Source organism: Montipora foliosa, chromosome 7 (assembly GCF_036669935.1).
Source record: "Montipora foliosa isolate CH-2021 chromosome 7, ASM3666993v2, whole genome shotgun sequence".
Taxonomy (NCBI): Eukaryota; Metazoa; Cnidaria; class Anthozoa; order Scleractinia; family Acroporidae; genus Montipora; species Montipora foliosa.
Window position 1 is genome coordinate 33,459,893 of NC_090875.1, and position 25,000 is coordinate 33,484,892.

General features: G+C 39.1%; 1 protein-coding gene across 1 annotated transcript in view; it reads left to right on the forward strand.

Annotated features, from left to right (window-relative positions):
* The window catches only part of LOC138011860 (uncharacterized), a 33,537-nt gene that overhangs the window by 1,209 nt on the left and 7,328 nt on the right, over positions 1 to 25,000 (forward strand). Inside the window, exons 1-17 of the mRNA XM_068859091.1 lie at positions 1 to 49; positions 3,466 to 3,528; positions 5,148 to 5,225; positions 5,757 to 5,850; positions 6,472 to 6,669; positions 7,663 to 7,821; positions 10,142 to 10,181; positions 12,405 to 12,470; positions 12,569 to 12,700; positions 15,831 to 15,878; positions 16,076 to 16,129; positions 17,447 to 17,589; positions 19,943 to 20,314; positions 21,526 to 21,618; positions 22,189 to 22,233; positions 22,707 to 22,814; positions 23,640 to 23,724. The exon at positions 1 to 49 is cut by the window's left edge and continues 1,209 nt beyond it. Coding sequence (XP_068715192.1) covers positions 1 to 49; positions 3,466 to 3,528; positions 5,148 to 5,225; positions 5,757 to 5,850; positions 6,472 to 6,669; positions 7,663 to 7,821; positions 10,142 to 10,181; positions 12,405 to 12,470; positions 12,569 to 12,700; positions 15,831 to 15,878; positions 16,076 to 16,129; positions 17,447 to 17,589; positions 19,943 to 20,314; positions 21,526 to 21,618; positions 22,189 to 22,233; positions 22,707 to 22,814; positions 23,640 to 23,724 — 1,827 coding nt within the window. The remainder of the gene's footprint in view (positions 50 to 3,465; positions 3,529 to 5,147; positions 5,226 to 5,756; positions 5,851 to 6,471; positions 6,670 to 7,662; positions 7,822 to 10,141; positions 10,182 to 12,404; positions 12,471 to 12,568; positions 12,701 to 15,830; positions 15,879 to 16,075; positions 16,130 to 17,446; positions 17,590 to 19,942; positions 20,315 to 21,525; positions 21,619 to 22,188; positions 22,234 to 22,706; positions 22,815 to 23,639; positions 23,725 to 25,000) is intronic.

The window sequence follows — 25,000 nt, forward strand, 5'->3', positions numbered from 1 at the left end:
AAAACTCGCCTCGAAAGATACAAGGCGTTCGCTGACAGGGCTTCGATCGGTGAGTATTTGATGGTTCTTATCGCCAAAAAACGGCTAAACTTCACCAAAAAACGTAATTTGGATCCATTTATTTCATTTAGTGATGTAAATTACGTGATGAATGGCGCAAACGAGTTTTGAAATGTACTCGCGATGTTACCGGAAATGAAATGGACAACTGGTGCCGATTTCGTGCATTTAAACGGTACATTTTTCGCGCGCCACGAGAAAATCTTTCTTAAAGCAGTCTTTATGGAAAAAAAATGCAAATTTCTAAAAGAGAAAATTAGAAAACTGTATTCGTCGTTGTGTTCGATATCATCCCAGACAACGGTGACTCCTACCCTGTATCCTAGACGTTTTATTCCCTGATTCAGTTTAATTTAAGAGATTTAACCCAGGGATACTAAACATTCCAGTGCCTTTGGTCCAACGTCCACAGTTTGTTTGAAGCATTTTTGCGCAGACTACATTGTATTTTGTTCTCCATATTTCCAGAATATCTTCCAGACTTTTGGGAAGTAAATCGTCAAATTGTAAAAGCTGCAATTATGACTCAGACGGTGTTGATTGTTCTCTCAAATGCTAGTGTTGTCAGTTGTCTGACAGTTTGGGTGATAACTTTATTTAAATATTGGTTTAGAATTAATAAAAATTTTCCATTACTTAGCAGCAACAAAGAAATAACCTCATGAAATTGTGGACACCAACGTCGTTAAGCTGTCAATGAGAGACAAAAAGCTGTCCTGAAAAAAATTCATTTCGTCTTTAAATTTGAGTTTCTGAGTGTTGATTGCTTTAAATTTGAAGGGTAAAAAACAAATTAAAGGGGGAATTTAAATATTATTGTACCTGTGAATTTTAATTTAGAGGAAAGTCCTTATTCTTTTTGACACTTATAGATCGTTTTCACTGTCACGCAATAAAAAAATAAATCGAAAACCATGCAGTGGAAAAAGTCAAGACTTCGTGATGTTGTAGAAGATAAATGAAGAAGACACTTCTCCAAGTTTTAGGCCCGTGCGTTTCCCCAAACTTCAGATATTTGACGAAATGTTTCGCTGAAATTTACAGAGCCCAGTATGAAAACGCCATGTTGGTGCACATCTGTGGTGCACCAATATGGCGGCCGGAAAATAGTGTCAACATCTGTTACTTACTTTGGCTATCTAGGCGAGTGATCATCTGTACTGAACAGACACCTATTTACTTAAGCACTTTTCCTAATGCTTTAAATTCTAAAAAGGCTCAAAACCATGAGATAAATATATATTTCTCAATAAACTTGATCGTCGCCTCGTGTCACGCACTGCTATAACTCAGAAATTCAAAATGCTCTGGTTTCCAAACGAAGCACGCTATTGAGCTTTAAAATTGCGAATGGATACAAATTTACCGCCTCTTATGCCTGATGAGGATAAAAACTTTCGTGGCTCTTTAGTTTTGGATTTTAGAAAATGATGACGTCACGTGAAAACGATCTATTGAAAAAATTCCACCTTATGTTGAGAGCTCTGGCCTGTGCGTTTAGATACTTGATAGCTGGGTATCCTGTGATTTGTGCACCGAGTGAAAAATGGCTGCCGTTTCTGCTGTTGGAATGTTCCTAATATTTTTATCGGAAGCTAAGTTGCCCTCTGACGCCTCGTTCTAAAAGAATATTCCTTCAAAACTTGATGCTTCGTTTAAGTTGCATTAGATAGTATTTTTTTTTTCAAATTTGAGCTCAATAATATTAAAAGCCATAAGATTGCTGAGTCAGTTACATGTACGTTTGGAAGAAAAGAGACTGCCAGTCAATCCGCGTTTCAAGAAAAGAGGTATAGACAGAACACTGATTTTTCTGCGTGGTTTGTAACCTTGTAATTAAATTGGTAATTATAAATTCCTGTATACGTCCAACTTTATCATTTGATTGCATCTGATATAGTCATGGAGGTCATGTTGATGGAAAGAAAAAGCAAAAAAGTCTTTTGGGAATAGGTCTTATCACGGTTTTGGAAGCCATCTTGACGGGTAGGCAAACCTGTCCGAACTTACAGTGTTTCTATGGGAATCTACGTTAAAATAAGTTGAGAAAACCCCGAATGTAGAAAAAATTGTGAATGGTAAACTGTAAAACTTTAGTTGCTAAACAAAAGGATTTTACTGACAATAAAGCACTACAAGCACTAGAATTTGCCCAGTGAAATTTTAAATTTCTCTTACATTTGTCTGTAATTTTTTCCCACAGACGCTTGTCTGACTAAGTGTAAATTTCGAGCAAATAAAGGGCAAATTTTTAAATTCTGCTGGGCAAATTCTAGTACTGGTAGGATCCTCAAAATCTGCCAGTAAAATCCTTTGTTAATAACTAAAGTTTACCATTCACAAATCTTTCTACATTCAGGGTTTTCTCAAGTAATTTTAACACAGATTCCCATAGAAAAACTGCTATTTCGGACACTTTTGCCTTAACCCATCAAGATGGCTTCCAAGACCGTGATAAGGCCTATTTGATTCTATTATTATGCAAAACTTGAGCTACATTTTTCTATTGTTTTGGCACCAAGATGGCCGTCTTATCATATGAGTGCAATCAAAGAATGAATACATTTTCCATTTAACCCTTTCACTTCCGAGGGGTTCTCCATTAACAAGTAAAATTGTATGGCGTTAGACGGAGTAAAATCTCAGTGTCCCGGTTAAGGACGGTGCCTACTATTGTTATTGCGCATACATTCTGTGCATCTCGAGATACTCTGGTTTCCTATCGGTGATGCTTACTAATACAGGGATATTTTTGCGCAGTTTAAAACTATCCGGATAAAGTAGATCTCGGTAAGTAGTCTTGGTATCCAAAAGGAAAACTGGGGGTAGCCATGCATTTTTGAGAGATAATTAAGGTTCAGTTTGAGAAAGACCACCATACATTGCTTTGTATTTTAAAGCTCTTTACAAATATTATTCATGAATTATCTTTGAAAGATGTATGGTTACTCTCAATTTTCTTTTTGGATTTCAATAACACTTGTTAAGATCTGCATTTCCTGCATAATCATAAACCAGGGCAAAAATATCTTTGAATTAGTAGGCACCGTCCTTAAGGAAAAAAAATCACACATCTCTCCCCAGTTGTTTGAAGGGTGGATAGCGCTATCCACCATTTAAATCACTATCCACTGGATAACTCAATTGGTTTTGAAAGTTTTTATCCGCTGGATAGTGATTTACCCGGTGGATATTAAGCGCTATCCACCCTTCGAACAACTGGGGCCTGATCCCTGCTTCCCTGGTTAACCAATTGCAGTAAGTCCTTGTGCTTGGTAAATTTTTCTAGCACTTGGACAATCATTTCTTGGTTGTGATAATAATGCCAATTACCAAAGCCGTTCTCTTGGTAATTTCTTAATATTGCAATTTTTAAGTCAATCTTTTGGCTTTTGCTTTCTTCAGAAAGAAAAAAGCTACAAACTGGGGCAATTGATGAAGAGGATGATCAGAAAGACATAGCAGATGGTAATAATAATAATAATAATAATAATAATAATAATAATAATAATAATAATAATAATAATAATAATAATAATAATAATTTAATAATAACCAGCGAGGACAATGTTCAAAAGGGACAAATGTGCAGATTTAAGAATTGGAGTTAAGAGTTTATATTCTGGACACAAAGTTTACAGCAGTATACATGTACAAGTAATTTTTGATTTCCTGGCTGCTTACTCTATTAACTTAGAGACCGAATTGACTAAGATTTTACAAAATGAGACTGCAAAGCCATAGAAAAATCACAGAAATGGATAATAATATTTTCGAAATTTTAAAATCGTGAAAACATTCACCTCATAAACACAGTCGCTCATTAGCTTCGTTATCGAAATGAACAATTCTAGAGTTTTAGTTTTTGTTTTTTGTTTTTCTTAGAAAGTGATTATTTCTTTGTACATGCATTGTAAACAGTAAAATTGTCTAGGCCCCCTGGCTCGTAGTTATACGTATGAAAGACAGTTTTCTGCACAATAAAGTTATAATAATCTAGTAGTTGTCATCGCAAAGTACAGCAACGGCGCAGCTTAAAAAAGATCAAACCAAAAGCACACTACCTCATATATGACCTTGGAGCATGGCATACAGCCAGCTGGAATATTAAAGATGTACCTGTACGTTGGCTTTTGAGGAGAGGGGAAAACCGGAGTGCCCGGGGATAAACCTTTTGAAGCAGCAGAGTAGAGAACCAACAAAGTCAACCCACCTATGGCGTTGAATCCAGGAATCGAACCTGGGCCACATAGGTGGGAGGCGAGTGCTCTCACAACTGCGCCATGCCTGCTCACCCAACACTTTTTTGTAATCAACTTTTTGCTTGAGTTTTGTGGGAGGCGTGTTGGTCTCATGGTTAGTGTGCTCGACTCCGGAGCGAGTGGTCCGGGTTCGGGTCCTGGCCGGGGACATTGTGTTGTGTTCTTGGGCAAGACACTTTACTCCCATGGTGCCTCTCTTCACCCAGGTGTATAAATGGGTACCGGCAAAATGCTGGGGATAACCCTGTGATGGACTAGCGTCCCATGCATCCAGGGGGGAATAAAAAATACTCCTAGTCGCTTAATGCTATGGAAACCGGGGATAAACACCATTGTGTTGGGTCATTGGCTCGGTGAGCGTTCACCTTTGTTGCCTTTTTTAAGAGGTGCAATTAATGCTTAAGTAATACTCTACTGGCATCAATGGTTCTCCAGCTGTATCAAGTATCCTGATGGGGTCTTGTGGCTTCTGTTGGAAATCAAGATAAGGTTAATCTATCCCTTGTTGTGGTGTGGTTGTGAATCAGTTCCATTATAGGACCTTTTATATTTTTTTTTAATACAGTATCCTGACTAATAGAGCTTGCAAGAACTAGTCACAAGCATGGTTTACCACTCAAGTATATTTTTACGAACAATGCAAAAATTACACACGCAACAACAAATTGCAGTATGTTTCCTATGTCACACTCTACTGTCATGCAGTACTTTCAAGTGACCTTGGATTATTACTATTGGTAACTAGTGAAACAGTGTTTTTTGATCAACTGATTGACCAGCTGATTGACTGATTTAATTTATTGGTTGTCTCTTTTATATTTCTAGTGTATTCTGGCCATGCTATTACAGGCCAGCCAACTATTATCAACTTCTCTCTTCTCTCAAAGACTTGTGAGGAAAAAGGTAATTGACACATAATTTTTGGGTTAAACATGCAAAATACATTTTTGCAGGTATTCAGTGCTCGACCTTAACTTTTTTGATCGCTTTCCCTGGGACTACTTGAACTGAAAATTTACTAGTCCTGAGTAAATCTCTGGTAGTCCTTCCTGATTGCAGCATGGCAATATTATTTGCAATATCTTTTTACAATTAAATTGGACTATCTGCTTTCGTGATCGAAACGTTGCGAGAAACGCATCGAAACGACATTTACAAGACGTGTATTTTGTTTTCACCTAATTTATTTTTTTTAGACATTGCAAAAACTACCCCTGTAATTACAAAGTAGTTACTGGTCCTGTGACTAGTGGTTCTAAGTTTCTACTAGTCCACAAGCATTTTGCTCTAGTCCAGGACTAGTGGACTACTGCTAAGGTCGAGCACTGGTATTGCAAAGTTATTTTAACCTGTGCTGAAACCTGAATCACAATAATCACAAAATAGCCATGATAGTGAAGACCATCTTTTCTTCAAATATTTGTTTTCCATTAGGGTGGATTCTTCATCGTGATGATGCAAGTGATCTTGAAAGACAGACTTTATTAGAATGGGCAAGAGGAAGGCTTCAGCAAGCAATAAGAGAAAGGTAATTTTACCACAATTGCTTGTAATCTCGCATTCTGATCGGCTATAATTTGCTGTTGTCAATAAGATTCTAGACAACGCTGCCCACGTCATGCTCGCATCAGTGTCAAACAATTGTAATATCCAATCAGGAATGCTCATTTTGGGAAATAAACCAATTGGATTACAAAAAACAACAACAACAACACTGAACCATGTTCCATTCGTTTAAAGCAAAACATGGTTCCACAAATCTGGACCCCTTTGGTGGAATCAGTGGTGGCCATGCTTAGGAGATGCTCTAAGGGTATGGAGACTTATTAGAGGGGGTGGGCAATTATGCATTTTTATTTACCTTGAGATAATTTCTTGTGGTCCTGTGGGCCACTCAGCAGGGACGACCTCAGCTGGTATCCATCCCTTTCATTGATGAGAATGAATAAAGTTGGTGTTATCATTATTATTGTTAATATTATTATTATTATTATTATTATTTTATTATTATTAATATTATTAAAAAAATAATTATAATAATAATAATAATAATTATTATTATTATTATTATTATTATTATTATTATTATCAAGATATTATGATGATGATGATAATGATGAGGAGTTAACTTGTTTGACTCTGTCTTCAGAGAGGAGATGACAGAGAAAGCAAAGGAGCTTGGTGTCGATGGACCTTTAATCACCAAGTATTATGGTGACACACAAAGAGAAGCAGCTATGAAATATAAGAAGGGTGTGTCATGGGCAAAACGATGGAAAAACGTCTCAGACGAGGACAAGAGACCAAAGTTCCTTACCTGCTTACCTGATGGCACCTCATATTGCTAGTATCCTTTTAACGTTGACTTTGGGATTTTCAGATTAATAGCCCTTATCGGAGTTATCATTGGTTTTGCCACATAAACGAGTGTAAGGGACATTTTGTATTGAATTGACCCTTAAGCCTCTTTTGCATGTAGTTTTAAACAAAAGAAAATGTGCCTGCAGGCTCAACTCCAATAAGGTCCATTCTCACACACTGAATGCCATTTGCCTGCCACACAACAATGAAGTAGCCTTTTATTAGAATGACTACATGTACCAACTATCAACAAAATTGACAGAAACGGAATAACAAGACAAATAGCCCAGCTCATAGAGAAAACAAAGAAAATGACCTGACTACAATTTCTGTCAAACAAAAGAAAAAAAAACATTTCAAACTGACTGAGGGTGGGAAGGTGGGGAATCTGCTGCACTAATGGCAAGACACAAAAACTGAATCACGTGTCTGATACCCTAGTGCCTCATACCAGGCCACTTCAGTCAGTTTTTCTTGCTAGATGAGCTTGCAAAAGAGGCAAGAAAAATATGTTTCGAGTACAACTGGTCAGCAAGAACACAATGCTTAAGTTAGTCATATATGAAAATAGACAGTAGACTTCCAAACAATAGCTAACGATAGTTGACTATGATTTTAGCTCTATATGGTGGTGACTGTGAATTACACTCTAACTAGCCATTTAACACAGTGTGCAGCTTACCTGAAGGAAAACACTGCTTCCCATCTGTTCCATCTGAGGAACTTTCCTGCATAAAGCAGCGAGTATGGAAGTTTTTGTTATAGTTTGTTTCAGAACCCAAAAACAGAAACAAGGGACCAACTTTCAGTTGTTATTATTAAAGCAAAACTCTATTGCTTTAAACATCTGTAAGCTGGAAATTGGCCGGTTCTCTCTTTTATTGTTTTTACTCGACGATATAGTACTCCTGGACCAGGAGTTTTTCTCGATTGCTCTTGTCAATAGTACAAACTCATTCTTTAACGCAAAATATTTCAGCTATCCTTCAGGTCGAATGGCAATATGTAGCACTTATCCAGGTCCTAACTTGCCTGGGAAATACACCGTAGTGTATGGGGATTCTATGGAAGCTCCAATGCTGGCCACATTTGTGCCAGCAGGGCAAGGAAGTTGCTATCACAAGAATGGGAGCATTAGGTAATAGCACTAATGTATTGAGATATGTCCAGGTTTGACCCTAATTAGATGCACGCAGATTTCAATAAGCGTCACAAAGTGCCCCCTTGCTCTTCTAGCCAACTTCAACATCACTTGTGTCTCAGAATACAGACAATTTATGTCACAAAGTGTCCCCCAAATGCTGCTCTTTAAGTGAAGATTAACTGCTGCATTTACCCAAAGCTAAAAATAACGCTAACCTTTACCCTTACCTTATTGTTGAAAATAGGTAGCAAATGCTTAGACTTAAAGGGACACTTTGTGTTGGATGTCAAAATTGGGCGTGCATCTAATTAGGGTCAAACCTGGACATAAGTGGGGTCTTCCTGCAGGTGCTGAAAAGTATTGTATTTTTGGTCTTTTGGGATTAGTCTTTACTTGGAGTTGCTTTGTTTTCTGTCTTTTGTTTCTTTTGTTTTACGTAATCTCTTCTCCGGTACCTGCAGAAGCAACCCTTTTCAGGGCCAATGAAACACAATCACAACAGAACAGAACGTTCAAAAACAACTGTTGAGAATCCCAACTGGTCGGAGGCAAATCAGTTGGCTATTTACAAGTGCAGCTGAAAAGTTGAACCAGGGACTACCAGGAACAAATTCAACGAGTGGTCAGAACGGGTCTTGAACGGTATAAGGCAGTTATCCTTACTGGAAGAGCAGCATTTGGGGAGCACTTGGGGAACACTTGCTGTCATGCGAGTGATCGCGGGTTCGAACCTCAGCCGGATCAACACTCAGGATCTTAAAATAACTGAGGAGAAAGTGCTGCCTTTGTAATTTCATCTGCAAATGGTTAAACTTTCAAGTCTTCTTGGATAAGGAATATGAACCATAGGCCCCGTCTCACAAATATCTTCTATGTTCATAAGTTCCCTGTGTGTCGTTAAAGAACCCACACACTATTCGATAGGAGTAGGGGATGTAGTCCCCCGTATTGTGGCTGTCTTGTTCTCTCCAGCAGAAGTGGCCGGCTTAGCAGTGATGTCTCTAAAAGGGCTTATGGTGTATAAGGTCACCTAAGTAGAAACAGGCATAAGCCAAAAAGAGACTTTGCCGAGTGCTGGAACATGTAGATGTAGATGTAGATGTAGATGTATAAGTGCCAAGGGGACACTTTGTGGCGCTTATTGAAATACTGTGCATCTAATTAGGTGCCTATACTCGTCCAATGAAATTAGAGGTTGTAAAGAGTCGCGTGGTGTCCGACAAAGAGGAATCTTTTTGTTTATTATAGCTCTCAGATAGTACGCTGCTATGATTGGCTCATTTAGTGGGCCGTATTCTACAGTACAACACGCTAAATTTGAAATTTTGATGCAACATTCTCTAGCATGTTTTTCATTTTGTTCATGGGAAATAAATGTATGAAACTGTTTGAATCTTGCAAGCAACTAGTTCAAAAAGCCAATAAGGTTCATTCGTTTTTTCAGATTTTGACGCAGCCCAATCATTTGTAGCAGTTGAACGTTCTGCTTGGCTTCAACCAGTTTCTTTTCCCTCCCGCCTGATTAACACAGATATTTATAAAACAATTAGGATAGTACGCGCACTCTCATTGGTCAATAGCTGTGTTTAGATGAGAGTATGGAAACACGGCTGTGACATCACACGAATTTTGATTGGTTATGTAGTCAGACGCGCGTTTTCATTGGCTGGTAGGAAATATGAGCGTGTATCAAGAAAATTGGTTTCAATCAAGAAGTAATAACAACAGCATTTTCCTTCTTTTTTCGAATTATCTTTGAGGAAGATTTTATAAAAGCAGTACAGGACTTTTTCCGTGTTTCCATATGATAGTCTCATCTAAACACTCAGGGAAGTTGGGAGAAATCTGTCTCGAATTCTCAAAACTCCCCCTTGTGTTTAGATGAGGCTATGAAAACACGGAAAACGTCCTCTGTTGCTTAAATCATAAATATCTTACTAACCTCGTTTTCTCCGTGGGTACCTTAAGTTACAGATTCACTTTTTTTTTTCCCATGGAGTTATGGCCCCGTGCGCTTGGCGCATGCGCCATAAATCAACGGGGAAAAAATTCGGTGGGTAACTTACAGTACGGACCTCGAACTCGGTTACTAAGAGGTAGTAATCTATCTATTCGTTAACACCTACAAAGGCAAAGTCAGTGCGTAATTTACAGTACGAACCTCGAACTCAGTTTGTAAGAGGTAATAATCTATCTACCCTTTGACACCAAAGTGTAGCATTTAGTTTCTTTCACGTTTTTTGGCAACTCCAGTTTTTCCATCTTTTCTTGAAGGTTTTAGTTGAGGAGATTAAACTATCTATGTTCCTTGCAGATTTATATCAGGCGCAAAATTTGGAGCTGTCATGGAAGATGTAAGTATTCAACTAATTATCAATATGCGTTAACAAAAAACTGGTAACCCAACATAAAGATTTATGAAAGCTGACGATGCAGGTCCCACGACACCCACATTGTGGCACAGTGTAAAGAACTTACATTAGAAACACACGCTTAGTACGATGCAAGCATGGGCACAAGCAACATATGCAGACGCAGTAGCGTTCTGATAATTGGTACCTTTCATTGGAACAAAAGACACTAATTAACAATATCGCGCGGATTGACCGAACATTATTAATTATTCATAAGGCTCGCACGCGCGTTATTCAAATTTTGTAGACTTTTAATTGTCTTCAATTACAAAGAAAATGCACCAATCATGCTTATGCTAATGCTTGCGTACATTCTCGTCAACAGAGCCTCGGATCTTATGTCTGCACATTGCCCGAGGCTCTGGGAAACCCTATGCAAGAGAACATGCGCCGTAGGATTCTTATAACCAAAAATTGGCTATTTGAACCTTACGGCGCCTGCTCGCTTCACGTGCTAACATGAGTGCACCAATCAGAGACGCTTTTCATTCAGTGTTCTTTACGAAAACCAATGAGAAGACACTGTTTCAGAGTTCCCCAGAGCTCTTCTCTCCCTCAGTCATGCGACAGAGAGAAGAGCTCTGGGGTCGAGATTGCCTTGCGTAGTATCAGTAAACCAGCCGCTTTGCATTTCTCCGAAGTTGTGCGAATCTCACTCTATCTTCAAAAGAAATACGTTTGAAGATAAGGAACTTTGCACGTTTGTCCTTTTTTGTCAGATTTTCGAGTCTTCTCTTCTAAGGAATATAACGGAGACCCATAACCAGGCTCACAGATCGAGCTATGTTTGGATTAGTTCTTAAATAAGATTTGGTTTGCTCGAATAATCGTTCTCAATCCCATGCGTACCAAATTCGAAAGGAAGACTTGTGATTAGCTGGAAAGATCTGGTTTCGCAGGAAAATCAATCTAAAAATAACTCGGTTTGTAAAAACACCGTTTCACAAATACAGTGAAGTTTTCCAAGTCATGGGCCAATGCTTTTAACCGAAGTTCCTTGTCTTGCGACCCCAAAGAAGTTCAATTTCAAGTTTTATTTTATACGAGTGGTGAAAAAAACAAATTGAATAAGTAAAAGAATTTCAGGCACATCGAGAAAAAAAAAGCAAATTTAAGAAAGTGAATCATACAGTGTAGACCAAATCGGCTAACTCAATGTTGTTCCCAATTTATATCTCCCATGGTTAACTTAGATTCTTTGTGTATTGTATTTGCATTATAATTGATATGGAAATACCTGGAACATAGCGTTTTATTCCCCAAGGGTCTGAATTGGGTACAAGCAGAAACCCATAAGGGTTGAAACGTGTAACGGCCCCTTTTGTGCTAGAAAACAAGCTTCTGAATATTCAATTTGCTAAGTACCATATTTGGAACAACAAGAGCGAGGGGTTTCCAAATATGGTACTTAGCACTGAAACATTCAACCAATCAGTTCGCACTGAATATTCGGAAGCTGTGAACGCGCGTTACACGTTTCAACCCTTATGGGTTTCTGGTATAAAGTAATGCAGTAATGTAGAAGCTGTAGTAACCTGCTATTGTTTGGTATTGTAAGCAGCTTCTATTGTATTTAAGTCAAGTCATTAGTTGTGGTTACACACACGTTGGGTTTGGGGCCTTTCTGGAAGGTAAATGGTTTGGGTTTGGTTCAGCTGAGGTTTCATGTCACCCTTGGGGATGCGTTTACACAGTAAAAGACGCCCCTTGGGGTAAAATAATAGGGTTTAATAAACATAATTAGGGATCGTGTATTAGCTATGTTCTGCTTTATGATTGGCCAAGCCACCTCAGGGAGCAGATAAACCGTGCTTTTCATTTCAGGAACTGTCATAGGAAGTTCTTTTGTTCTTTTTGATGTATCCGTGTTAATAACCCAACGGCAGTGTCGGTCTAGGGAAAGCGGTTACGGACAAAAATGTCTTTGCCCGTGGGCAAACGATATTTACCCATGGGTAAAAAGGGGTAGTTTCACCACAACTATTGTTTCGATTTTGCAGTTGTTTTTGCATGCTTCGGTATCGAGCCAATCACATTATACGTCTCGAGAGCCGCTACATGACTCCTGGGTGCAACATTGAGTTAGCCGATTTGGTCTATTTTGTATAGGGATTCGCTATCTTACTTCATATCCTCTTTCTTTAACTGAATGCTACGTTGCAGGATGGAAAAGTAGAACAAAAGTGGAAATGGCCTCTTGGAAGACTTCAAACAACAGTCATTGTACAGGTTCGTTTCTCTATCTGTCGACTACTCGTTTTTAAAAGTGCAGTTGGTGAAATCGTATTATTATTATTATTTTTTTAATTTATTTTTTAATTTTACAGCTGAACAACTTCATTTCTCTGCGTTGTGTGAGTCAAACTGGAATGACGCTTTACTTCAACTGTCAGAGTGAAACGGCCAAGTTTCCTGTTGGAATGGCGCAAGGAGCAAAACCTGTCAAGCTTGTTGAACTGGTAAAACTAGTTTAATGTATGTTTAAGACCTGTTACCCGACTTTCCTGCTGCCCTTCGGGTTTTGGCTGTCTGGCAACCTCAATTAAATATCTCTCACTAGAAGAGTTCGAGGCGTATACCGAAAGTTATGGATCGAGTTCTTTGCCGTGGTTTCGCGCTTGGGCCTTAAATTAACCAGAAAGCGACTTTCCTTAACTTACAGCATAGTTAATCTAGGGACTGGTTATGAAACCCTGGGAATTTCAAAAGCAGGAACAATACAGTCGCAATTAGATGTTGAACCGACCGTGACCCTGCACAATCTTTTGTTTTTGGTTCGCAAGTTAATTTAGAATAAATTAGTCGAAGCTTTTGATTGGTTATCCTGCCGAAAAAAGCGTGTTTTTGTCGGGTTTTGTGCAGGGTCAAGGCCAAAAAAGCGAACAAAAAACATGAAACAAAGAAACTTGTCGAGTTTCATAACCAGCCTACATCTATTAACTATGCTTACAGTACTTACAGACCGTGAAAAATGAGGTTAGTAAGGTGTAAGGCGCATAGGAAAGGAAACTAGTTGATGTCAAGCGGAACGTTCAACAGCCACAAATGATTGACACGCGTAAAAATCTGAAAAGCAAAGAAATGTTATTAGCTTTTTGAGATAGTTGCCTGGAAGATTCAAATCGTTTCACCCGTTGATTTCACATAAACATGAAAAACTCGCTGGAAAAGCTCTTATCAAAATTTCAAATTTAGCAGAGCGTACAGCGGCCCGCACTTGTTGGGAATTAGGGACCTTAAGATCTAAAACGGCGACGGCAACGAAAACGTCATTTAATATTGCTAGTTTATGTTTCTTATTTAATGTTTCGTGATTATTCCAGTTTGTTCAACTTTCACAAACTATCCCAACTTTTCGGGAACTGAATTGGGAAGAACAGAAACAAACTAGCAAACTAAGAAAGAAAATCAAAGATTTTCGCTTTGGCGCTCACCCCTTCCTTAGAACTTAAGATTTGGCCATTTCACGTAGCAGATTGGCAGAGAATGGGAAAGAAATGTACAAAATATAAAGCACACCTGCAGAGCCATACACCTTATTCCTAAATGGCCGCTGATTTATGCGGATACAAATTGGCCCTTGTTGCCTCGTTCAAGCTTAAGATAAAATATTCTTTTGAATTTTAAGCTTAAGAACGAGGCATCAAGGGCTTATTTGAATAAAAACAAAAGACTACTTAAATGGCGGCCACTTGGTTAACTTGTCTTCACATAACTACATTTATATTGCTAAGTATCGTTTCTCTATTAGAGAAGATACGTATAAAAATCTGGGAGACACCACTGTCCTGGCACGCGAAACGTTCTCTTCCGGTTGCCGTCCGCGTCTCAAAAACTCACGTGCTTCTTTTAGAAACGACGACGGCTACGACAACGGCAACCCCACAAAGCAATAATATCATTGGTTAAAAGAGGAAAAATAATCGTGCAACACGTGCAGCACGCATTTTAGGAAGTGTTTATGCCGTACTCTGCATGATTACGACATGAAATCACCAAATTTGAGGTTTTGAGGACAACGTGAGCATACAGATGTGAACCTTTCATTAGAGAGATTAAGCATGACGTTTACGCCGAACGGCAAACGTCGGAGTGAAATTAGGGTTTTGCCAAAGATGGAAGAACCCTGCTTGATATTAGCTCATTTCTGTCCTGTTAGCTCCATATATCAAGCAACTTCTCAAAGGAACGAGACAAGTTTAAATGAGATAACTTTCACGCTTTTATGACAAGCAGGAGCCTGTCGTTTGCCGTTGGCCGTAAAGTTAACGTCATGCTTAATCTCTCTATTTTCTAATTTTACCCTGAAACCGCTCGTACCAATTTAATTTTTGGATACTTCGCCCACATTGTGCCACGTGAACGGAATAGAATAATCGCGGAACACTTACGATAGTTTAAAGTTCTATTTTGAGGTGACGTTTTTATCGACGTTGCCGTCGTAGATCTTAAGTTCCTACTGTACTGGGCTTCTATTCCAGGGATAAATGTGCCTTATTCCGGCACATTTATCTCTGCATGGAGTTATTACACCTTTCAGGAACCGGTCCTTGTAGAATACGGCCAGCTTAAATAGGCAGTCGCGGCGCGCGTTCTATCTAAAAATATTGTAATTTTATCCTAACAGACCATAATCGCATTTTCAGTATTGAACTGGAACTAGCTTGCATTAGAGGCTAATGCGGGGAAATATGTTAAAAAGTGTTTGCATTTGAAAAGATTCCCCGCATGCATTAGCCTCCATTGCAAGCTAGTTCCAGTGCAATACTGAGAATACGAATTTGGTCGATTAATACATCGAAACCGCAACAAATCCGAGTCGGCCATCTTGAATTTTCTCAGGAACATCCTATTACGCATGACCTGATTGCGTTACTTAGCATCGGAACCATAGGAACCATAGGGAACGTGACAGAAACTAAATTCTTTCACAATATTCGTCTGGACAGCAAACTGTTCTTTAAGTTATCTACATTTTAAATTTCCTTTACATACATACATATTTATTAATCCTTTGAGTGAGAGACACTATACAGGATGCTAAAAGGTCAAACGGTTCCGACGGGAGAACATTTAAAGGCTACATAAGAGCCTGACATATAAAGCTTATTGGAAAATGCTTAGGTTGACTATCATCATCATCCTTGTAAAATACGTAAATAAATTAATGGAGTTCCAACATGGGGCTTAACTTAGCTTGGAAAATTTTAAGACCTAACTGATTCTGCACAGACCGCATCCCTAGGCAGGCTGTTCCAGAGGGGAATTACCCTTGGGAAAAAAGAATGCTTGTATGCATTTGAATTTGCAAATATGTGCATAAACTCATAAGGATGATTTGCACGAGTTCTAGAATATGAATACTGAACTGAATTTGGAAGAGGTATAAGGACTAGGTTGTGAACAACTTTATACATCAGGGTTACTGAGTCTACGTAACTACGTTTTTCTAAACTATCCCAGCCCAGTGAGTGTGTCATGCCTGTCACACTAGAGTAAGTAGAATAATCAGAAGAAACAAACCTAGCAACGGCACGTCGAAATACTGATTACCAGTGAAGTATGTTTATTGATTCCTTTCTTTTTCAGGGTTTTCTTCAAACAAACCTGAATTTTTCGTCTAATGCAGCACTTTTGGTATGTATTTATGAATTTTTTTGATTTTGGGAAGCTACTCCCGCATTTCTTCAATGAAATTGGGAAATTTCATTTTTAAGTAGTACAGTATAGTTTAGTATCGTATAGTATCGTATAGTACCGTATCGTATCGTATCGTATAGTATCCTATAGTATAGTAACTTCAATGCCCTAAAGTGGCTGCATTTCTGTTTCAGTCGATGAAACCGAAAGTAAAGAAAAAAGAAGAAAGGAGAAGGCGACGGGCGCAGGTATGAAACCAGTCCAAACGAGTCAAAAATAGCTTAGCTCCATAGGTTCATCGAAGTGGCCCCCCGGTTTCATGTAAATAAAAGGTATGGTCGATGGCTGCAAGAGACCTCTTGCCTTTGTTAAAACTGCGTTTTAATGAGACCAAACGTTCACGGATTTGTGGCGAATATAGAACGTGTTGGAACCTAATTCGTTTTAACTTTTGCAAACAATACGCAAATACCGTATGAAAAGACCTCAAATTCGTCACAAGCGAGCAAGAGAGTATGAGGTTGGAGAGGGTCTCTCTGTGCCCCATGATAAATCGCTTGTTTGATTGTTGAGATTAGATCGCGCCCGTGCTGCGAGGGTTATTTTATTTCTTATTGCCATGACCACTCGGTCCACTTTCTCACCAAGTGACCAATCAGATGTCGTCTTTGAAATAACTCCGCTGTATATGACACAGAGCTAAAAACAGATTTCAAGTAGTTTTTATTGAAATTAAGTGTTTTCACGTGACGTCACGACGGCCATGTTTATGTACCTAAACAAAGGAAAGGCGGCCATGATGGTGTACCAAACTAATCCTCCGGGAATTGAACTAATACTTTCTTTGTTTCAGTAATCCGATATGGCTGCTGGTCACGTGTGTGAAAACGCTCCATAGTGAAAAATATGGGGTGGTAGGGAGTTTAAGAAACGACAACGGCTTCGGCAACGATAACGCCAAAAAGCAGTAATATTATTGGTTGAAAAAACCAAAAATGATCGCGCTGCACGTGCGGCACGCATTTTTTAACATTTCTCTCCCGTACTCGTCAAAAGTACTACGTGAAATGACCAAATTTAAGGTTTTGACGACAACGTGGACAAACTACAGTGAATCTTTCAGTCTCGCTCTTTACTTCAAATCCGTCCGTACCAATCCAGTTATAGGACACTTCGCACATATTGTATAATATAAACGAGATTGAATAATCCCGAAATACTTAGAATAGCTCAAACGTATATTTTGAAGTGACGTTTTCGTCCCCGTAGCCGTCGTGGTTTCTTAGGGCCGATTTACACGATACGATTTTGTCGCATGCGACAAGCTCACGACAGGCCTACGACACGACTTACGATTGTCGCAGCGTTTTAAAACATGTTTTAAAATGCTGCGACATTTTTTCTGACGTACACAACAATCGTAAATCATGTCGTGGGCCTGTCGTAAGCCGTTGTCGCATGCGACAAAGTCGTACCGTGTAAATCGGCCCTTAAACTCCCTATTCTCTTGAACGCGGTCGTTATTGATAAATTAATCTCGTCAATATTTTTCATACACTAAACAGAAAGCAAAATATACTGAAGGCATTACAGAGGAGATTATTGAACAGAGACAGCAGGAGTTAGATGAAAAATTTCCTGAGAGAAAGGAGTTAGATTTGGATGCGCCGTGGCAAATGGATTTGTTAAAATTACAGCGGAAAGTCAAGTAAGGAAAATTTATTACCTTTGGGCGGTTTTCAGTTGAATGCTTTAAGACTAGGTAGGTTGGTCATGTGATTATTTTGCCCAATCGCAACACGCAGACAATGAAAATGAGTCAATCATAGGACAAAGCAGATGCATGCAGGAGCCGCCAAACTAAGCGCGGGAAAAGGAGTTAGGGCAAGTCATGGCCTTACATGTGATTGGCTGGAATTTTCAGCCAGTCATAAGGGTTGGTATTGTAAACACCCGCATATAATAACAAGTTAGTTAGGAACATCAGGCTTCAATTTGGCAGCCTGTTACATAAAACATGTTCTTATATAAGAAAGAGGGTGCCAGAATGAGAAGGCAATGTATCTCATATTAAAGTACTATAAAATGTTCAAACTACTTTTTTACCACAATTGCTTGTAATCTCGCAATCTGATTGGCTAATTTGCCGTTGTCGATAAGAGTCTAGACGACGCTGCTCGCGTCATTCTCGCGTCAATTTGTCACTCAATGTAATACCAGAAACTCATGAGGGTTGAGAAGTGTAACGGCCCCTTGTGTGCTGGGAAACAAGCTTCTGAATATTCAAGTTGCTAAGTACCATATTTGGAACAACAGGAGCGAGGGGTTTCCAAATATGGTACTTAGCACTGAAACATTCAACCAATCAGTTCGCACTGAATATTCGGAAGCTGTGAACTCGCGTTACACGTTTCAACCCTTATGGGTTTCTGGTAATACCCAATGAGGAACGCTCATTTTGGGAAATAAACCAATCATATTGCTAGAAAGTTATTGACAACGCTTGCTCTTTCTTTGTGTCATGATTTTGGTCGCGCTTTGAAATAAACACTTTCTTTAGTGTTGAATATTGTGGTAAAAAACAAATCGAAAGTGGCTCAGTGTTGTATGCGGACTCACTCGGCTACGCCTCGTGAGTCCACAACATTTTGACCACTGTGATGACGAATTCCGTTGTCGATAAGAGTACAAACAACGCTGAACCACTTTCGATTGTTAAATGTAGTTTGTGTGTCATGTGTGACTAAGTAATACTGAGTGGTGTGTGTCTTGAGTATGTAGGTAGATGTCTACATTTCAAATGTTACTAAAGCCCGTCTTAGACGTCGCATTTCACATGTGCCGAATCTAATGCAAATTAGCGAAAACAATACATTTTTCTCAATTGCATTAGATTCGGCACATGTGAAATGCGACGTTTAAAACGCGCTTAAACAAGACTAGTGTCTAACTAGAAAACTATATAGTTCACTTTGGCGCTAGGCATTTGCATATTTGATATAGACCTCTTTCATAATGGTGGCCAAATAAATTATTCTTTTGTTTTAATGCTAATAAGCCCTACTAACCTCGCTACGACGAGCAAATTTCAAAAGAATATTTGTTTTAAAACGAGGGCAGTAGGTCTAATTAACATAAATACAAAAGAAAATAAAGTTGGTCGCCATTTATGAAAGTGGTCTATGTAGCATTTAGACAGTTTTAAATGTCAATTTCAACTTTGAATGAACTAACTATACATTTATATTTCAATATCATGTGTTAAGGAAGTGTGAAATAAAGTCTTGTCTCATCTTGTCTTGTACTTTACAACTTGATGATAAATTTTTGTTTGTTAATTTTTACTAAATTACTTACGTCAGTAATAGACAAGAATTTTTTTTTGAAATTGATTTTTTTGTGTAAGTAATAACATTGTATGTTAATTAAACATCTAGTAATGTATAATGTATAGTATTTCTAAAATAAAGTTGAAAAACTTTTTTCAGGCTGGTTTTTCACTAAACACCCTGTAAAAAAGAACTTTATGAGCCTGGATCCCGAAATCATAGGTTCTTTCTTATATGCTGGTGTTTACTGTAATGTAGAACCAACGCAATGACGAAGTTAAGTTTGACATTCAAAAGTGTGAAAAGCAATTTGGAGAATTTTGATGAAAGAGATGGTAGCATGCTGTATCACGGACAACGTTACTTGAGAAAAAGACCCCCTCCCTTTCCTTTGCCCAGCAGCATTCACATTTAAATGATATGGAAAAACCTGTAAGAAAACGTTATATTCCCAAAAGGTTTGAATTGGGTACAGCATTGATTCAGCCAAATTGGTCTGTTGTTAATTTTCCCGCAAATCTTGGTTTAAAAATACACACTTTTCTCACGCTGATGGGTACTAGGCCATTTTGGGTAAATCTTACTCGTGGGTTATAGATTCTTGTTTATTAAAAATGGTGAGGAGACTTTAGAAAGGAAAAGCTCGTACAAAGAGGTCCCCTAATGATATAAGTGTTTGATTCAAGAAAAATAACTAATTGTACCATTTGATCAAATTTTTATTTTCTTTAGGGGTCTAATCTACGACTGGATGGAACATTACCGAGTTGCTGTTGGAATTTCTCCACCATTCCGTATTTCTACACGGTCCAATCGCCGTTCCATGTCCCACTCGGCACGCTCTGTTCCAGACGTCCTCCCATCAGCAATTGGGACAAAGAGGAGCTCATTTCGTCGCTTTCCTTCAGCTCCTCCAGTGTCACACTCTAAGTGGTCCTCCAAGGAGCACTCTAGTACCATGTTTGGTAACCAGCCACAGAGCTCGGCTGACAAAGCTAGGTTGGGAGGAATAGTAGAAGACTTTAAGGGTGTTACCCTTGTGGTTCCCACAAATGAGATGGTCGCATCAGGAATTGCCAGCCAACCTGTGTCCATCACATCCGGGTGAGTGAAATAGGGAGCTTACGAAAAGACAAATAACGAGGGTTATGAGGACGTCATCCCAAACTGCAAGTTCGAATTATTGGTAAAGGGGAAAAAAGGAAAAGGAAGGAACTTTATTTAAGTGTCATGTCGTTCTAGCGCTAGAGCACTAATGGACCATTTCCGGTTTCGAAGTGAGTCTTGGTGCTCAACTATTGTAAGGGAAATGAGTTTGATTTGCATAGGAATACGCAACTAATTACCATTTGGATGGTTGTGCACCAGGACTCGCTTTGAAACTGAGGCATGCAGCAATTCGGAAATTGGTCAAATGTTGGTTTTTGAGGAGAGGAGAAAAACCGGAGTACCCGCAGAAAAAACCTCTCGGTGCAGAGTAGAAAGCCAACAAACTCAACCCACATATGACGCCGAGTCTGGGAATCGATCCCAGGCCACATTGATGGGAGGCGAGTGCTCTCACCACTGCGCCATCCCTGCACCAGAATAGCAGGGTATTATAAAGCAACTGTTCCAATTGTTCCGAATCTAAAATGTGCGTAAACTGTCTATGAAAAAAAATAAATAACGCGCGTGCGTGGCGTACAAAACAATTGCCTTTTTGCAATTTACATATTTGTGACGTTCTCGTTGACATGGCAGCGTCATTACATGGACTCCCTAATAGCTTTGTGCTTGAAGGCACCAGGGAAATCTCTCAAAAGTAATAGAAAGTCTCAAGTACAACTACGAAGGAGAGATTGAAGTGATCATTTCTCTCAAGTACAGCTACGAAAAAAAAAATCACTTTTCTTTCCTTTTGCAATTTTTTTCTCTGTCTTTGGTAAACACCCGCCCTACGAAATTTTGAACTTACACTCTCGGAAAGCATTTGTCAAAGTGTGGGTGAACCACATTGATTCTAAGAAAAATACACTGAGACGGAGAGTGGCATTTTTGAATTTCGAAGAGGTTTTTCAGACAAACGGACGTCGGTTTCCTATTAGTTCCCAAACTTCATGACGTCATAGGAAGCATCACCAACCTCATTCCGAGGGCCCCTGGGAACGAGGTTGGGAAATAGCATAAACGTGCCTACTGCCTATGCAAACGTTTTTGGCCACACTCTTCCCTTTCTTGTTACCCGTGTTTTCTCTTGTTGATGCATTACGGTATCCTTCGTCGATTAATTTACTGTGTTTTACAACTTTGTTTTCGTTGTCTCATATCAACAGGCATACTCCAACAGTCACTACGTCACGGACTCCTTTCCGGTGTGGAGTCATACAGCAGGCGCGTGCAGCTGCACCAAGGAGTGGGTGTCCTGTGTATCCTTGAATTAATATATTTCAAAACCCCGTTTAACGTTACAACATTGTTATCTGCCATTGCTAAACGGTTATATTGGACTCAGAGATAAATGTACAAACAATGTTGGCAAACATTGTTGGGGATCCCTTGTTGGGGTGTCCTGTGTATCCTTGAATTAATATATTTCAAAACCCCGTTTAACGTTACAACATTGTTATCTGCCATTGCTAAACGGTTATATTGGACTCAGAGATAAATGTACAAACAATGTTGGCAAACATTGTTGGGGATCCCTTGTTGGGGTGTCCTGTGTATCCTTGAATTAATATATTTCAAAACCCCGTTTAACGTTACAACATTGTTATCTGCCATTGCTAAACGGTTATATTGGACTCAGAGATTAATGTACGAACAATGTTGGCAAACATTGTTGGGGATCCCTTATGAATTGGTGGTTGTGATTTGGGAACAATATTGTGTACAATCTAATTTTGCGATGTAAATGGTTTGACTTCCAGAAGCAACACCCTCTGTCTATCTTCCTTTTTTTCGTTTTTGTTTTAATCTTTCCTTTACCTCGTGTTCAGCGCGCTGAGAGCGGAGATGTTGGGAGGAAAGTACCCACAATGCAGGTAACGTTAATGACAGACTGTTTTGTTCAGCCATACTCAACAATAGACTACTTCAACGATAGGGCGGCCATTTTGAATTATATTGTTCCAATAGCTATTATTGCATGCCTAGGGGACAAAATACATATTAATTTACCCCATGAGCATCCCATAATATCTTTTTGAACAATACAAATTAAAATGGCTGCCGAATCGTCGAAGTAATCTGCTTTGATCGCTCTGCATCCGTTGGCTCTCGTTCTACAAGAAAAGATTCTTCTATAATAGAAGAATAGATTCTTTTTATCGAAGGAGGTAAATCTAGTGCCGTCCAGTATTTACATAATTTCGCATGTAAACTCACTTGATCATATGAGACCAATGCTGAAAACAGTAAGTTCAAAGTTTAATGCGTCCGAGATCCATGTATCTTGATTAGTCCTTAATTAAAGCTGGAGTATAAAGTATCTTAAAAAGTTTTCGTTTGTACGCAGATGTGATCGTCGAAAGATCCCACACGTGACAGATCTAGAATATGATTCGTTCATATCTGATCATGTTCCTCGGACACAGCTTTTGGTGGTCAGCGTGACATCATCTCTGTGAGTAGCAAACATGCCCCTTTCTTGCTTAATACATGTCTCAGTTTTACAGCGCGAGGCCCTCTTTCCAAACCATTAGAATGATACTTGTTTTTCAAAAAAAAGATCTTGTGTGGGAGCCGTCTTGGAGTGTTGGAAAAGTGGGGAAGAATTTACAATATTAGCATGTGAATGCGATGTGGAGAATCTTTGTTAAAGTCAGCTACAAAAAAATTAATGAACTGCGAATCGAAGGTCAGTTAAGCGCGAAGGATTTTGCGCAGAGGTTACCTATCCTGTGTACAGTGTATCCCAGTGGTCGAAGATGAACTAACCTATTGATTCAACCGTTCTTTCTGGGAGACCCTGTAGCCTTCCAGGCGCAGTCTGTGATTGGAGAACGAAACAATAGATAATACAAAAGAATGAATGCATCTAGCCCTGATAACAAACGAAGCTAGAGGTCATAGGCCTAGGGACCGATGAAAATAGCTGTTTGGAATAGCTACAGGGTTACTCGTCTGTCTCTCTTATGTAAGTGATGTTAAGAGCATTGACCCACGCGTTGCTGCCACGTATCTCTTCCTTAATTTTCACTGCGTGCCATCCTTAGACTCAAGTTCTCTTTCTTTTCCTATTTTGTCTTCGAAGAAAAGGCCGTGGTTGAAGCTGGTCAAATGAAAAAGCCTAGGTTTGACTTCAAATACGCATTCGTGGAAGTAATGTACGGGACACCGAGAAATCCGGAGCGTATTTGTCAAATATTCTGGCGACACGAGCTAGTTTTCGATGCTATTGGTGTTATAGCTGTTGTTTTTTTAACTGTTTCTTTGTACTTTGTGACAGCTACCCTGATACAAACCCTTGTGACAGTATGTTGGACCAACTCTTTCATGAGAAAAACCGAAACAGATCGCTGCCTTGTGTACAGGTAATTTGCTAAGTCAGTTGAAGCTCTGTCCTTGTTTCATCCCCGTAAAAAAAATGACCAAAGAAGATGGAACGCGTTGCAACAATACCGAATTGTCCAACTTGCCGCCGAGAGCATCTCAACGCCATTCTAGACTTTGTTTCAGTTCCATATTAAAGTGAAACGTAATTTTTGCGGCGGCTATTGATCGATACCTAAACTGCCTTTTAACGATATGTCAAGAAAACGAGTAATTATATGCACGTCAATTTTACTAAGCCCAACACAATGTGTCCCCGAGAACCTTACTTGTCAAGTTAAGATAAATGCTCCATTTTACCTTACCTGAAAATAACGCGAATCCTAAAGACCCCGCTGCACGTTCCTCCATTGTTATAAAACATTTATTGGATCCAATGTTATGACGTGAAGCATGCATGTGTGATGACGTTTGTTCGACATTTTTTGTTGCAAGAATGTTTGGATTTCGATCAAACATTTTCTCCAACATGCAAAAAATGTTGAAGCGTGTAGCCACCCTTTCTACAAATTGAATGTTGCATTGCAAAGGCTATTGCAAAGACCAATCAGAGTGAAGGGCCCAGTCTCCGAAACACAAACAAAACATACTCCATAATTAGGTTGCGTTACTAAAGTGACGTGTTTCCAACAATGTTGTATGCGTATCCAACATTGTTAGAAGCGTTCTTATAACAATGTCGGGATGTGTTCTTCTAATAATGTTACAACGTGTAGCCTAGACTGCAAAACAGTCGTATTTTTTGCGAACGCAAGCGACGCGGTAAATATTCGAACGAAAGGTCTGGAGCGAGTGAGGTTCGCGCGCTTTACACGCCAGGATCACTCTTACGGCGCTTCGCGCCTTCCGAAAAGGGAAGAAAACGACTGTTTTGCAGTCAACATGTAGCCGGGGCTTAACACTTATCGTTAGAAGAAGGTAGCAAAGGCTTGGACTTAAAGGGACAGAATTAGGCATGCATTTAATTCCGCGCATTTCTGGACGAAAGTGTTCAAACGCGGTCGAGTAAAGCGGTTACCACTAAAAAGAACTATTATTTGGTATATTAATTGCGCAAAATCAATAATCCAATAAAGTTTCAAAGCGAGCTTTCGCTTTGTTACAACGGAAAACTCTACTTCTTGAACGCTTAACAACATCTAGGTTCGCTCAAAAACTATGACCCCATTAACAACATCTAGGTTTGCTCAAAAACTATGACCCCATTAACAAAATTTAGGTTTGCTCAAAAACTATGACCCCATTAAGTAATTTTTC